Source organism: Pongo abelii, chromosome 16 (assembly GCF_028885655.2).
Source record: "Pongo abelii isolate AG06213 chromosome 16, NHGRI_mPonAbe1-v2.0_pri, whole genome shotgun sequence".
In the NCBI taxonomy this organism is placed as follows: Eukaryota; Metazoa; Chordata; class Mammalia; order Primates; family Hominidae; genus Pongo; species Pongo abelii.
The window spans coordinates 54,329,802-54,345,154 of record NC_072001.2 but is presented as its reverse complement, the minus strand read 5'-3'; the positions used below and the strand labels follow the sequence as shown (position 1 = coordinate 54,345,154).

Sequence of the window (15,353 nt, the reverse complement as noted above, 5' to 3'; positions counted from 1 at the left end):
AATTGCCTTGCCCATGCTGATGAATTGGCAAATCTTGATTGCATTTATGTCTACGTATAACCCAGTTCTAGTACTAGATTTCCATTGCTCATGTTTTCTTATAAAGACAGTCCATATCAACAATTTTTCAGTACGTATTCAGAAGGAGCTAGCAAATTGAGTTTCCACAGAGGAGCAACTAATATAATTCTACCACAATATTGTTTTGGATTTTTTCTTTTAAATGTTACATATAAATTAACAAAAGGTAAAAATAACAACACACTTGTTTCAACATGTGATTGTGCTCAGCAATGATTATTTTATTTGACTTGTTAAATTACAACCAAAAAGACATTCATCATTATTCATTTGTTGTTCAGGATCTGTGCAGGTTGGAAATTATGACTCTTAATGCTGTGAAACACAGGGCCACAGCACCTGGATGAAAATGAAAAGCCCTATCACTCATTTCTCCTTCACTTGCCATCAGATGATCACAGCCAAAATGTCCTCTGTGTGATTGGAAGATGACACCTCACTCGTCAAGAATTGTACTGTTTCATTTGACTTTTCACCTTGTGACTGTTACGATGCCTAAGATCAGAACTCCTCATCTTAAAACTTCCACCCCAGAACTTTTTCTTTCATAGCACCTGTGCCTAACGATACTTTGAGACCAGAACCACCTGCTTGGCTTCAGGAGGCCACCTTATCAGTGGAAAGAAAATGCTTTGAAATAGAGTGTGGCCTAGCTTTGAGGTTGGGAGGGATGGCTTTATTTACTTTCCAGTGGGAAGCTATCTACTTTAGATTAAAGAAGAATTAGAGAATTATCTGGTTTGATTCTGACATCAGAAGTGCAGATATTTGGAAAGTGCTTTAGCGCAACTTTGGTTATAAATGAAAGGGTAAACTCCTAAAACAGTATCTTGACTTAAAAACATTCGGTTATATACTCTATTTTAGCAGTGAGCCCAAAACTTTTTTAAAAAATCAAGTAATGTTTACGAGAAAGAATAAAATCTTAATCCTTTTCACTTTTAAAGACAATCAGATAAGATTACCCACTGCCATTAAACACTGATCAAACTCAGTTGTCCTTACATTAGCATTACTCTGTCATAGCAAAAAAAAAAAAAAAGAAAAAAGAAAAAAAGTCCCAGTGTAAGCTTCTCCAGTGGTGAGCATGATCCCTTACTCACAAGTAAGGGAGCCAAGATAGCTCAGATATCAAGACTGAGGTTTCTAAAACATTTTTCTAAAAGGAATATGTGCTAATTAACAACCTCCTTTGGTTGCTACCTTATATACAATTAGTATTGTATATACTATTATCATGAAACTATATTCCTATCCCGGTCTCCTGTATTCAGCAACAGCAACATATATATTTAAATACTTTAAAAGGACACCAGCACTTATTAGACATATTGATCTTGAACATGAGACTCTTTGTTAGAAAACGTGAATCTGAAAAGAGTATTTTTAAAAGCTAAGGTGACATGGCACAACCAATCTAATGAAAAAGTAGGTGAAGTTTCAAATAGCCATCATATTGAGAACACAACAAACAAGTCACTAACAGCTGCCTGGGGACTTTCAGGGGAGCAGGGAGATTTGAATATTTAAATCTGTATATCCCCTAAGTTTTATTTACTTATATTTTATTTTTTAGAGATGGGGTCTCTCTAGGCTGGTCCTGAGATCCTGGCCTCAAGTGATCCTCCCATCCCTGCCTCCAGAGTAGCTGGGATTACAGTTATGTGCCACCATGCCCAGTTCATCCCCTAAGTTTTAAAATACTGCTGTTAATAATGTATTGAGCTCAGGGCCACTGAGAATGAATTTGGTCCCAAAGAAAAAGTTTCAGAACACACACAAATTGGGACAAGTTGCTGAAAAATCTTTACATAAGATTTGCCCTGGTTCCCCTTCCTGGCTGCAGAGCCCCAGGAACTTTTCCAGCTTCCTCTCTATTCGCAGTGGCCCTTCCGGGGGCTGCAGTGCTGGGCTGAAAGCTGTTTAAAGAAGTGAGTTGGCAGAAAATATGCATATTTAAGAGCATTTAGGAGCAAGTTCAACTGGATTCTCTCCTGGCATCCAAGGGAACCAGATCACATCCTTTAAAACTATGTTAGAGAAAGAACAGTCCCCTAACCGGCCTTTGTGGAGGGCCACTTCATCTTACACCGTTATCACCCTTCCCCTCTACTCAAAATGCAAGTCACATCCTATGCGGCTTCTTAGTTTAGAACAAAACAAAACAGGCCCTGATTCTGATATTTTCAAGAATCAGGCTCACTTTATATTCTTTATCAGGAGTCAGCAACCTTTTTCCATAAAGGGGTAGCTAGTCAATATTTTAGGCACTGTGGGGCCATATGCCCTTTGTTGCAATGACTCGACTCTGCTATTGCAGAGCAAAAGCAATGTCAGGCCGTACTGCATAAACAGATGAGTGTGGCTGTGCTCAGTAAAACCTTATTTAAAAAAACAGGCAATGGACTGGCTCTGGCCCAGTTCTACATAATAGCCACAAATGGCGCCTCTCTTCTGAACACTGCAAAGTGCTTCCCATGGTTCCAGCCAGATTAATGTCTACTTACACAGCATTTAATACTTTGATAGTGGATCCACAGGAGAAGCATAAGAAGTCAGAGTGATCTAAGGATTCAGTGTTCATGATCCACAGCTACAAATCAACATGATCAGAAACTGGGGGGAACCTGGAAGATCGTGATTCTGTTTGATTAAGAAACCTGGGCCAGGCACACATGCCTGTAATCCCAGCATTTTGGGAGGCCAAGTCAGGAGGATCACTTGAGCCCCAGGAGTTCAAGACCAGCCTGGGAAACATAGCAAGACTCTCTATTTAAAATAAGAAAAGAAAAAAAAAATAGCTTATTGGAAAAAAAAAAAAAAAGAAACCTGAACATGTAGCTGTCCCTGGCTTTTGCTAATCTCACAGCTGCCCAATCAGCAGCTGAGGGTAATGATTAGTCTGTGGTGGCAGGTGCAGATGCAAAGAAAAGCAATAAATTATGGATAATGTGATACTTTAGATGTCTTAAAGAGTCAATGCATTTTTTCAAAGAACCAGATATAAGTCAGCACTGAGGGATTCACTACTCAAGCCACTGGACTTATCAACTCAAAGGTAAATTTGGTCAGCATGTGGCTAAAAAAGCTAAACGACAGAAGCAGATACATAAAAGTTGTGAGAAGAGCAGCCACCAAGAATCACCAAATTTTCTACAGGTAGAGAAAATCTCTCCAATCATCTTAGCCAATTCAGATTACCAATGGGGAAACTAAGGCCCAAGGAGAAAGAGGTAACTTTTAGAGCCAGCTGTGGGGAGATCACCAAATCTCAGCCATTTCAACTTCCAATCTGTTGCTATTTCACTAAGGGGGGCTCACTGACCATATAAACATTTATGAGGTTATTTTCTAAACATCTGGCTGCTGTTAAAAAAACAAATTTCCTGTTGGGAGAGAAGTGGTCCCAGAAAACCCCTGAAATTTGCTGAAGGGAGCCGAATGCAGCACATCACTGACTTAAGGTGGTTGACAAAAACTGCACAGGATAAAGCATTAAATGGCCATCTTCCCATGAATATAAATGCTGATCTCTCATGTTGTATGCTAACATGGCAAGAACAGACTGGGAAGTTCTTAAATCAAAGTTTGCATTGATCTGTTTCCCTCCTAACAAATCAAAGGCAAATGTGACCCTCATATCTTTGGTGTCTGTGACATAGAGGATTCCTCGGGCAATGAAGGCGTTGCCGGCCTTGGATTTGGGGTACGTGGTATTGATGTGTTGTACCACTGAGAATGTCCTCTCATCCAGTTGTGCTACAAGAATGCTCGAGCCGTCCACACTTGACGCATAGATAATCCAAAGGCCCTTTTCATCTACAGCTAGATTGAAGTAAGTTTTGGAATTTGCAAAAAGGTATTTTCGATCAAAATACAAGGCATTTTCAAGCTTCAGAGTCTGGGATGTTTGCTGGCCAAATTCAAATCTGAAATATCCAAACAAAGAAAAGTAGACATGAATCACCGTTTCTGTGGACACAGGGGGTTTATTAGGCTCCTCTATTAAACTGAGTTAGTGGGTCTGGGGTGAGGGCTGGGATTTTGCATTTCTTACAAGCTCCCAGGTAATGCCTGCTCTGCTGGTCCTTGGGCAATGCTGTGAGCAGTGAGGATGTAAGAGACAATGACTTGCTGTGCTAGCAGAGGCAACAGGGAGACAGTCGTGTGGTGTTAAAGAGAATAATCACTAAAGTCAGAATGAATTTGCATCTGAGTGACCACTTACTAGCCATGTGACCCCCACTTCACTAGTGCCCAGATGTTTGTTGACCTCCTGAAATGCCCCCTCAAAGATTCTTAGAGCTGCAAGGGGGCTGTAAAAGAGGATCTAGTCTAATCTTTTCATTTCATAAGCAAAAGATGGGAAGCAACTGGCCCATGAATACAAGTAAGAGGCAGAGCCGGAGGTTGAACTTAGGGTTTCTAACTCTAAGTGTGGGGGTTATTCCTTTACTCCCTGCTGAAATTTTTTAAAAAAAGAGTTTCACAGCCTGCTAAGTTAAGAAGAAAGTCACCAGGTGAGAAGGGCTGTTGCAAAGTCATGACTGTGAAAACTATTTTCTTGTCAAGTAAGTGGCTGGATACATTAAACTATGGCATGGAATCTCATGCCCCTTAGCTCCTGGAGGCTGTATGATTTGACAGATTCCAACTCTAGGCTGTATCATAAAAGTGAATTATAATTCGAAAGGTACGTAACTCCAGGAATGAAAATTCAGGAACGTTAGGCTAAAAGAAAACACCAGAGGGTGCCATTGAGCAGCAGAAGAAACATGAACTGTGTGCATCTGTGGATATGCACTTGAGCATAACAGACTTGAAGTCTATCAAGAAACCGTGAAGAAACTATAGAAGAGTGAGGCTTGGGAAGGTCCCTGCACATCTCAGTACGCAGGAGTTCTCCTTCCTCTGAATACCTGGGGTTTAGTGCTGCCATTTGGCCCTGTCTAGTCCTAGCACCTTACAGCTGCATTCCTTGGTGAGACCCATCTCTCCCAGCAATTACAGGGTCAAATTCAGCTCTGCTTCTCCATCAGGTCCCAGCCCGTGGCCTGGCATAGAGCAGTACAGCCTCCTAACCACTGCATCCAAACTTAGCTTCCTTAGAAGATACACCTCCTTGAAGAGGCCAATTCTCACTGTGGGGGTTATCTACCACAGAACTGCCCCCCACCCCACCTCCGTGTGGCAATAGCCCTATATAACATGGCAGCAGGGAACCACAAGATTCAGTGAGAAGCATCGGAGGAAGGAGTGTGTCTTGAGAGTGGGGACTGCCGGGCAGGTGGTAGGTCAGTTGTCTTTTTCTACTAGCACAAGACTGCCCAAATGGGGCGGCCAGGAAGGTGTAGAGATGATGATGGGGGTGTCATGTAGATGGAAGTGAGAGGCAAAGGGGGGGGATGCTTCCCGCCACGGCTGATGCCAGTGTCTGATGTGTCTGATCATATCACATATTGCACTAGGAAACTCGCTCCATTCTAACCTGAGCATTCAAATGCCAAAGGTTGTTAAAGCTGGACCTCACTAAGGGTAGGAGAAGGATGAGGGAGAGAGAAGGGACCGAGTCCTCCCTCAAAGTCACTGTCTCTTGTTTTGAATGAGTAGGACTGTGGCATTCATAATACTGGGTTTACTGTTTCAGATAGTGGAAGAGCTAGCAGGACTCAGAGGCTGGAGTCCATCTTTTTGTTTTCAGTTGAGGACAGGGAGACACAGGAAGTGCTGTCTCTTGTCCAAGGCCATAGAGGAGGCAGAAGAGTTGAAGCCAGAAACCAGGTGTCCTGGCTTTCGGTTCATTGCTCTCTTGATTTGCCCAAGACGACCTGCTTCTGCCTCCAAAGGCCAGAGCTTGATTTCCTCTTCTTGAACCCTAAAGACAGAACGTCAGCAACTCTTGTGGGGAAGGCTCAGCAGCTGCCTTGGGCAGTGTCTACCCAGGTGACCCTCCTCCCTTCCCCATGGGAGAGCAGAGGGTGGCCTGAGAGGACTCCATCAGGATGACAGACGGATCTGAAGGCAGAGACGCTTGACTAGGGGTTCATTCCCCAGTCTTCAATAATCTCAGCTGTGACATGAAATTCCCCACACCCAAGGTTTTCCAAAACAAAACTTTATCAGGGAGCAGCAGCACGTTCCACCAGGGGGAGCTATGAGTTCGGACTGCTTCTCTCTCAGACGATGGGGAAGCCATGGCCATCACCATTCCAGGTCTACCTCTCCCTGGCTCTGACCTTCCTCGGGCTGTCCAGACCAGCAACAAATGCAGACCCCAGGCAGGGGCTGGGCCATGGGGCTCACTAACATATCGTGTGATCCATTCAGTCGACAAACCCTGATTGACCTCAGTGTGTCAGCCCTAAGGACACAAAGATGATGAAAACACAGTCCCTACCCCTAATTGCTCACAAAAGCACCACAGCACAGGTGCTGCCTGAGAGGTGTGAGAAGGTGCCGTGGTGTGACTCACCTCACTATGGTGTTGGATCCCCCTTTGTGGTAGTAGAGAGAGTTGTTGTAAACAACGTGCCCACAGCCATGGAAATAATACGGAAGGTGGATGAATGTGTAACTGCCATTCAGAAGTGAGGGCTGGTTCTTGAATTCCTTCACCATGATGCCTGTAGGAGGGAAGCCAGGGAGAGGCTGTTACCTGCCTCCAGCAATCACAGCTTGGGAGGGAGTCCTTGGGAGGAATTTCAAAGGAGGGAAGTTGAGAGTGAAATGTTCCCTAAGGTCCCTTGTCCAGTGTGAGAGTCTAAGACTCCCAAGCTCAAAGTTCAGTTCTCCATATGGATTTCTGAAATGTTTTTCAAATGTGGTAGACATCGAGCTGGCCTGGCTCCTCCTGGGAGAACTATGTATCACCCTCTCCCACCCCACTCTATACTGTTTATCAAACTCTCTATGAGAGTGGCATAGGCCTTCACCGGGAATAGCAGATACTTGGCACTTGGGCGGTCACCTCTTGCCTTCTCCCACCTCTTCCTGCACTGTGCAGCAGCCACTACTAATGAACAATATTACTTTCTTTTTGAGTCCCCAAATCCTGGTAATCTGGGCAGTTACTACCAGCTTCCCAATTGAATAACTGGCCTTGATGAAATAAAGAAGTGATTTCTTCTGAGCTATTTCTCCAACCAGTGATTATGGCCAGACCCCTCCTTTAATGAGGCAACTGTTACTACCACTAGCAATTCCTGACCACGTCTCTTTGGGACAGTACAACTAGGGTCCTGCTCAGATACGGTGTAACTGCAAGGTGGAACTTCACCTTCTCCCTGGGCTCTCTGTCCAACAGGTGGCTGGGAAAGATGGCCAAAAGTACTCTTCTGGGAGGGGGGCAACCTTAGAGAAAGATGGATGGTGTACAAGGATTTCGTCTCTGACATTTTTTTCCCATTATGGTGTGGAGGTTTATGAGGCCTGCAGTCATAATGCTATTTGTTTCCTTCTGGATACTTGTCCTAAAACAGGCGATATCTGGGTTACCCTCGTCATGCCCCTGTGACCTGAACTTCAAGGCTTGCCACCAGCATGTTCAAAGGAAGAAAGTTTTCTGCCCACTCATTGGTCTTTCTAAAATAAAGAGACATTTATTACACTAGCTACCGGGGATTTCAGACACACACAAATGGAATACTCCCAAAGGTAGGCAACAGATGAAAAATACAGTTACCACACAGATATGGGTCATCGGCCGAATGCAAGTACCTGAAAAATGCTCTGTCACCCAAATCCGGTCGTCACTCTTGTTAGCCGACTCTCTTATCCAAGTCCCAAATGTCTCTGTCACTTTCAGTACTTGCACTGGGTTTCCAATGGAAGTGATCATGGATTCTGCCAAAAGAAGAGAAAAAGAAGGTCACTTACCTGCCAATTATGCCTTGAAGGCATTCAATTTCTGAATTTCAAGACAGGATGCTTTGTTTCTATACCTGCTTGTGGGGAATGGTGTTCACTGGCTTTCTCATCAGCTTTTCCAACCAAGGTATCATCATTTGGTATGGCACAAGTCTCACCTAAAATGACAACAATAATCATCAGAGCAAATACGGTTGGCACAGTGAGATTTGTTGGACTTTATACCTGCTGCTCTTCCCCACCTCATTCCAGACTCTAGTCTCATAAGCATCCCTTGCAATAGATCACCAGATTCCTTGGTTGCTTGCTTTTAAGCAACTCCAAGTCATAGCCTTCCAAATTCTTCGCCCTGCTTATTGAGCTCCCAGGAAGATTTCAGGAGTACAGTTGCTAAGATAATACAATCCCAAACAAATGTCAGTAAAAGCGACAAAGTGGCCTGAGCCAGCCTGTTCAAGGCCTCAGCAATTTGGGGAAATGAGAGGCTTACTGATGCCTTCCTGGCCTGTCTGGCAGGTGGCATCACTATCATGATTGCATTGTTCTGGAAGGATTTTCACTTTCAGGGAAGCTGGTGGAAGCTGTGAAGTAGCAGCCCCAGAGAATGGGATGGTCCACTTTATGCAGCATCTTCCTGGAAGAAGTAATCTAGATTCCATCCAGCCCAGAGACATGGGAGTCCCCTCATGACCATTTCCCCACTGTCTCTGTCTAAGGGCCTAGAGAAACACAGGTCCTTGACGGGGGCCTGGTTCAAGTTGGCTTGAGGCTACAGCTGAGCTGTGATTCATCCTCCTCAGGTTATCAGTGTCCCCCTTAATGAATGGGCTGAATTTAGACCTTTGGTGAAGAGGTGCCTTAGGGCAGCAGAAGCAAACCTGAGGGAGAGGAGGGAGGAGGATGAATGTGGCCAGGGTGAAGAGGACAGGACATGGACTGAACCGCAGGCCCACTCAAATCCTGAGAGGTTCAAATCACCTTGTGGTTGCTTGATGGAAATCTTGAGGGTAATCTGAAGGGCTTCTTTATCAGTAAAATAATGGGACCCGACCCTCCATGACCTCTAAGCTTCCTTCTAGCTGGATAGGCCTGTGTTTCCCTGAAGTCCTTCTGTCACCTGATGAGAGTGGTGTCGGGGATCTGTTACAACTTCCCATGGGCAATCCTGCTGCCCCCGGAGTTTCAACTGGGGTTTCCACTTAGGGAACTACAGGGTATTAAAGACATGGAGTTGGAGCAGAAGAGACGGCCAAGTTCAGCCGCAAATGCCTGGCAACCAAAGACTCATTTCTAGGAGGGAGAGTGGAAGATAATGTCTTTCATTTAAAGCCATTTTCCTTACTCTGCATCCAGCCCCTGCCGATCCAGCCCCCTGGTAGATTAGGCTAAGCCCAGGAGACTGCCTTTCCAGACAAGGGCTGTCACTGGCTGGCAGAGCCTGTGGCAAATTAGAATTCTGCAAAAGCTCAGGTCACAGCCCCCTTCTCTCAGGGGAGGTCTTGCTCAGTTTGTTCTTCAAGGGAAGCTGAGCAAAGGGCTGATGCTAATGGCTGGGGAGGCACTGCACGGCAGCCCAGCGGAGGAGAAGCTCAGCTGTGGTTTCACATAGCAGAATTATAATCAGGAACCACTGAGTTGGGGAGGGGGATGGTGCCATCTTCGAAAGCACAGATTCGCCCACTTTGACAGCTGACTGTGTGCCCCCAAACGTCTTCCAGAAAGAACAGTGCACCAAACAGAACCAAGACTGTTTAGGAAAATGACAGCAATGGCCACAGCAAGGCTGAGAAGTTCCAGTGAGGATCCTCCTTATGAGTGCCATTGAGGAGATGGCCGCAAGTGGCCCTCCTCATAGTTTCAGTTAGGTGACAAATCCTAGGTCACCCCTTTGGGAGAGAAGTCCTAGCATCACCCTAGAAGTATTTTCCATTAATATAATCCTTGATTTCCAGTTAGCTTTCAACCCTGTGGCCACTGTGCCACAAATTGGCTGAAGAACAAGTCCACCCGAGGTCAAGTATTCCTTGCTCTTGGTTGGCTTGACCTTGGGTCAGGTCTCAAAGTGTGAATTTCTATCTAAATGGAAGATGCCCTGAGAGCTGGGACTTTACAGTTAGGCAGAACTGGGCTTGAATCCTAGCTCCGCTACTTACTCCTGGAGGGATCTTGGGCAAGTTCCTTAGCTCTTTAGGGTATCAGTTTTATTATCTGTAAGTTGGACACAATAATGATTCCAATATCATACGATTGTTGTGAGATTTAAATAAACACATAGCCCTGTGCCTGGCTTAATGTAGCACTGTTGTTACTATTCGTGAGGACTTAACCAAACCAAACTTCCCCTTCATCTCCTGAGCATCATTCAAGCTTCTCACTTCCCAAGAGCGCAAAAAATTAGCAGTTTAGCTTTCCAGACCATTTTGGGGGGAGAGATGGTGGACAGAGCAAGGAGAAGGACTGGTCTGCTGGTAAATGAAGGAAGCAGGAGGAGGGAAGGGGAGTGGGAGGCCTAATTCTAAAACTCTTCCTGGTCCTAAGCCCTGGGGCAGACTATGAAGACCTCCTGTGAGAAGTTTGCAAGAAGGGAACTCTCATTTTGGACAAAACCCTCCTCCCTCTATTAAAACAAATCTGGTCATAGAGCCTGGGGTGCAGATCAAGAGTTTGGAATAATTGACAGAAGAGGCGGGCCCCATGGGGGAGAGGTGGTGACCTGGGCACTGGCCGTTGAACATGTTTGGCTGCCGAGGACCTTTGGCTCTTCTGCTTCCAGGGGGCCCTGGAGGACCTGGAGGGCCTGGGGGCCCAGGTGGACCAGGTGGGCCTTGGTCACCTTTGGCACCTGGAGAGAGAGAGAGAGAAAGGGAGAGAAGGAGGGAAGAGGGAGAAGGGGGAAGGGGAGAGAGGGACAGAGAAGCGGAGAGAAGAAGAGAGAAAGGAGAGAGGGAAGGAAAGGGGAGGGAGGAAGGGAGGAAGAGAGGGAGGGAGGGAGGAATAGAGAAAGGGAGGAAAGAAGAGAAGAAGGGAGAGAGGGTGGGAAGAAGGGAAGAGAGTGGTCAGCTAAGGTCTCTTTAGCTGCCTCCTCACAGCCAGACCAAATAAGCCTTTTCAGTCTCTCTACAAGTGGACAAGTGGGGCCACAGAAGCTGGAGGCAGGTCTCTGTCCACCAGGAAGGGGCAGAGATCTGCAGGCAGAGCAGATGGGGCCCAACCTCCTACGCCCTCTCCACTCTCCTCCAGGGGACACCCTCTACTCTGACCTGGTCTTTTCAATTGGGGTTCATAAGGGATGGTGCTTTTCTGAAGGGTTTGTCATCACCCCTCACTTGGTCAGCAGCATGGAGGAACATGGTACTCTGGATGTGTAGATTTCCTATGTAACGGAAGTGTAATATAATTTTATATTTTTCAAATACATTTATGTATATTACCCTGTCAAAACATGTCTTAAATTATACATGTTTTGCATAGCAACATCTGCTGTTCATGAAACAAAATGTGCTAAACCCAGTTCAATCTTTCCTTGATACTTCGGTCTAAGCACAGTGCCTGGTAAACAATAGGCACTCAATCAAGTCTGAATGGATGGATAGATGGTTGGATGGGCAACTGATTCAGGGTCATTATTCTGAACATTTAGCATCATCCTAGCTTCCTGAGGACAGATATGTCTTCCTTATTTCCAGCTACTAGCAAAGTCTCTGATTCAGAAATTGTGTTCTCCAGCATTTGATAAATCTTTACTGACTACGTAGTTATATTTACATGTTATATTTTTATCATATAGATGATCTCCAAAGTACTGTGCTTTTAAAATTCTTCTGCCTCCTGCTCCTCCATGAGAATCAGCTGTCACCTGCTCTTTCCTCTGTGCTATTGTCTTTGTGGGTTTCTGCCCCTTACCCTCTTCTCTCACAAAGACCAACTATCTGCTTTTCCCCTGGGCTGGAAAAGCAGCCACTGTATTTGTAGGAGAAACGCCCCTGATGGCAATAACTGAAGTGTATCCTTAGAATGATCCTGGATGGCAGATGCATCTGAATGTGTGCTCAGAGCTAGGGAATCTGGGAGTTGCCAACTCAGAGCTTTGTTCCTTGTTTTGAGGAACATCTGAGCCCCTGGCCCATCCCACGGAACAGGGGCAGTGCAGGCAATTGGGGCCCTGAGTTTTGGGTTAAGTGAAGGTTGCCAGGTGGAGGTGGTTAAGGGGAGGGTGCTGATGTGGTGTGGATATTGCACCCAAATCTCATGTCAAATTGTAATCCCCAGTGTTGGAGGTGGGGTCTGTGGGAGGTGTTTGGATCATGGAGGCAGAGCCTTCATGAATGGCTTGGGTCATCTCCTTGGTAATAAGTGAGTTATTGCGAGATTTGGTCATTTAAAAGTGTGTGGCACATCACACCCCACTCTCGCTCTCTGTCTGTCACTCCTGCTCTTGCCATGTGATGTACCTGCTCCCCCTTCACCTTCTGCCATGATTACAAGTTTCCTGAGGCCTCTCCAGAAGCCGAGCAGATGCCAGCATCATGCCTCTTGTACAGCCTACAGAACTATGAGCCAATTAAACCTTTTTTAAAATATATAAATTACCCAGTCTCAGGTAATTTATAGTAATATGAGAACAGACTAGTACAGGTGTTAAGTGAAAATGCCAGGTAAATTGCATGCTGTTTGCAAGTGGCTGCTCAGTCCACTGCCCCTGGGCTGCAGGTAAGAGAGTTAGCTCATCCAGCCCAATGCCCCTGGGCTGTTTTTGTCCTAAGGTGGTTCTCCTGTCCAGCCTGCCACCACTGGACTCTTTCCTCTGTATGAAGGCCCCAGTAAAGCCCCATGTCACATTTGCTGGCCCTGGGTCTCTTCTTTGGCTTCTTGAATCCGTTGCCATCCCTACTGAGGTTGACCGGGGCTTGGCACAACAATATTTTGCCCCAATTCTATGTAAAAAGGCCATTAGGATCAGGGTCTGAGGATGGCTCAACCTCATCACTGAAGCAAACGCTTGTGCTTCCTGTCGGTTGTCCTCTGAGGTGTCGTAAGTTGCCTGCTTACTTGTCTTATTCTGGATTGTGCTGGATTTCAATATATCTTGGAAAAGAAAACTTCCTTCCTTCCATTCAAGTCAACCATGGCTTTTAGACCCAATTACCTGAATCACTTACACTTAGATCCCAGATCTGGTCTTGCCACATGCAGTAACATGCTCATGTTTCTCCTCTTTGAAAGCACAGAACTCCAAAACATGCTGCAAAACAGATGGCCACATAAGGCCATAAAGCAGAGAAGACACAGGAGCAGCCCTGGTGTTGGAAGCCAGGCAGTTCTCTGGGCGCACAAGCCCTCAAATAGAGCCACAGCGCACCCCTCTTACCTGCCAGGAGCACATCGTTGGACACATCTCCTTTGTCACCCTTTTCTCCCTTCTGCCCTGGTGGGCCCTCATTTCCCTGCAGGCCCGGTTCACCATGGTCTCCCTTTTCTCCCCTTTCCCCTGGATTTCCTGCAGCTCCAGGTATCCCTGACCAAAAAAACAAAAGACATATTAGCCTATGGTGCAAACAGTTCTGGCATACCACTTTATATTATTGTACTTTCCAGGGAAGCAGTTTCATATACCAAACACACAGCTTTTCATAACCATTTTAGAGCAGCAGTGTGACCATACATTCATTAAAGAACAGCATTTCCAGGTGGCTCTGCTGGATTATTTATTTATTTATTTATTTTTTGAGATGGACTCTGGCTCTGTCACCCAGGCTGGTATGCAGTAGCGCGATCTCGGCTCACTGCAACATCTGCCTCCCGGGTTCAAGCAATTCTCCTGCCTCAGCCTCCAGAGTAGCTGGGATTATAGGTGTGAGCCACCACACCCATCTAATTTTTGTATTTTAAATACAGACAGGGTTTCGCCATGTTGACCAGACTGGTCTTGAACTCCTGACCTCAGGTGATCCGCCTGCCTCGGCCTCCCAAAGTGCTGGGATTACAGGTGTGAGCCATTGCTCCCGGCCTGCTGGATTATTTTTAGAGAAATTTGGCTGAGCCAACAGGTTGGAGAGAGGAGTGAACCGCAAGACGGGGCGATGACAGCAACAGTGGAAAGAAGGTAAGGAAGGCCTAATGAGAAGTCTGCAACCATGATGCTCAGAGGGGTGTGTCTGCTGCCATAATAGTGAGTGTTAAATACATTATTTAGTTTATTCCTCACAACATATTGGAGTGGTAGGCTGGGCAGTCATCCTTACTCTCACTTTACAGATATTGAAACTAAGGCCCACAGTGGTTATAACAGATGCTGCCAAGTCAGAGCAGCAAAGCGCCTCTGATTCCATCTTCAATGCCCTTTTCTGTGACATTCCAATGCAAAATACTTTCAATCACAATAGCAAAACAGGTAAAGTTGCTTTAAGACAACCATTACTAGGGATGGTGAACAAAAGGTAGTGGGTGAAATTTCTGCCTCTGTTCACAGGGAGCTATGACTACAGAAATTGCTATCCTCCGCACATTGCCAGAAACCAGTCAAGGTCTAAGTAACAGCTTGTGTCAGCCTTGGACCCTGAGCAGTGAAAGCACCCTTGGATTGTCCCAGTTCACTGCTGGGAGGTAGTTCCCAGTGGCACAGGGAGAAGGATCTCAAATAGCCTGTCAATCTCACTAAGTTGAGGGGCCAAAAATCAGAGTCTGGGGAGAAGGAGATGGCTAGAATTTGCAAGATAGAAGAGCAGAGAGGAGACAGCTGTGTGAAAGAGCCCTGCAGATCTGCAGAGGGCTCCCTTGAACCTGTGATTGAAGGATGACTTCTACACATGAAGGAATTCCAGAGGGCTGGGAAAGGAATTCACACACTGTTCACTATAAAATTCTCAGGGCTCACACAGGATAAAGTTCTCATTCCCATGGCCGCCATGGGGAAATCTCATCAAATACTGAAATACTGGGTAGAGTCCTTGAAAAAGTCTAGTTTTAGTAGTGGGGCTAAGTTAGCCCCAGGTTAAAGGCTGCGGTGGACCCATCATTACAAAGTTTCAACACAAGTTTCTAAAGGATAAAGCCTATCTGCCAGTGATTTAACTGCCTGACTCTGTGCCTGCTGAGAGTCCAAAATTTGAATCATTCAGTTCATGTAACTCAGCATATTAGCAATTTAAGCAAGAAAAATTATATGATCATCTCAACGATATAGAAAAGGCATTTGATACAATTTAGCACCCATTTTTAATTTGTCAACAAACTAGGAATAGAAGAGAACTTCCTCAGTCTGGAAAAGGACATCTACAAAAAAACCTACAGCTAATCATCCTTAATGGTGAAAGACTGAATGTTTTCTCCCTAATATCAGAAACAAGATAAGGGTATCTAATCCTATCACTTTTATTTAACATTCTACTGGAGGTCCTAGCCAGTAC

The 15,353-nt window shown here is 45.5% G+C and overlaps 1 protein-coding gene across 2 annotated transcripts in view; it reads right to left on the bottom strand.

Annotated features, from left to right (window-relative positions):
- Positions 1 to 268: 268 nt before the first annotated feature.
- The window catches only part of GLDN (gliomedin), a 66,343-nt gene continuing 51,258 nt past the window's right edge, over positions 269 to 15,353 (bottom strand). Inside the window, exons 5-10 of one of the 2 annotated variants that reach the window (XM_009249830.4) lie at positions 13,316 to 13,462; positions 10,661 to 10,789; positions 8,022 to 8,105; positions 7,798 to 7,923; positions 6,554 to 6,704; positions 269 to 4,010 (exon numbers count right to left, since the gene is read on the bottom strand). In XM_009249830.4, coding sequence (XP_009248105.3) covers positions 3,533 to 4,010; positions 6,554 to 6,704; positions 7,798 to 7,923; positions 8,022 to 8,105; positions 10,661 to 10,789; positions 13,316 to 13,462 — 1,115 coding nt within the window. In that variant the 3' untranslated portion in view covers positions 269 to 3,532. The remainder of the gene's footprint in view (positions 4,011 to 6,553; positions 6,705 to 7,797; positions 7,924 to 8,021; positions 8,106 to 10,660; positions 10,790 to 13,315; positions 13,463 to 15,353) is intronic. The other variant, XM_063716150.1, reaches the window with a different exon arrangement.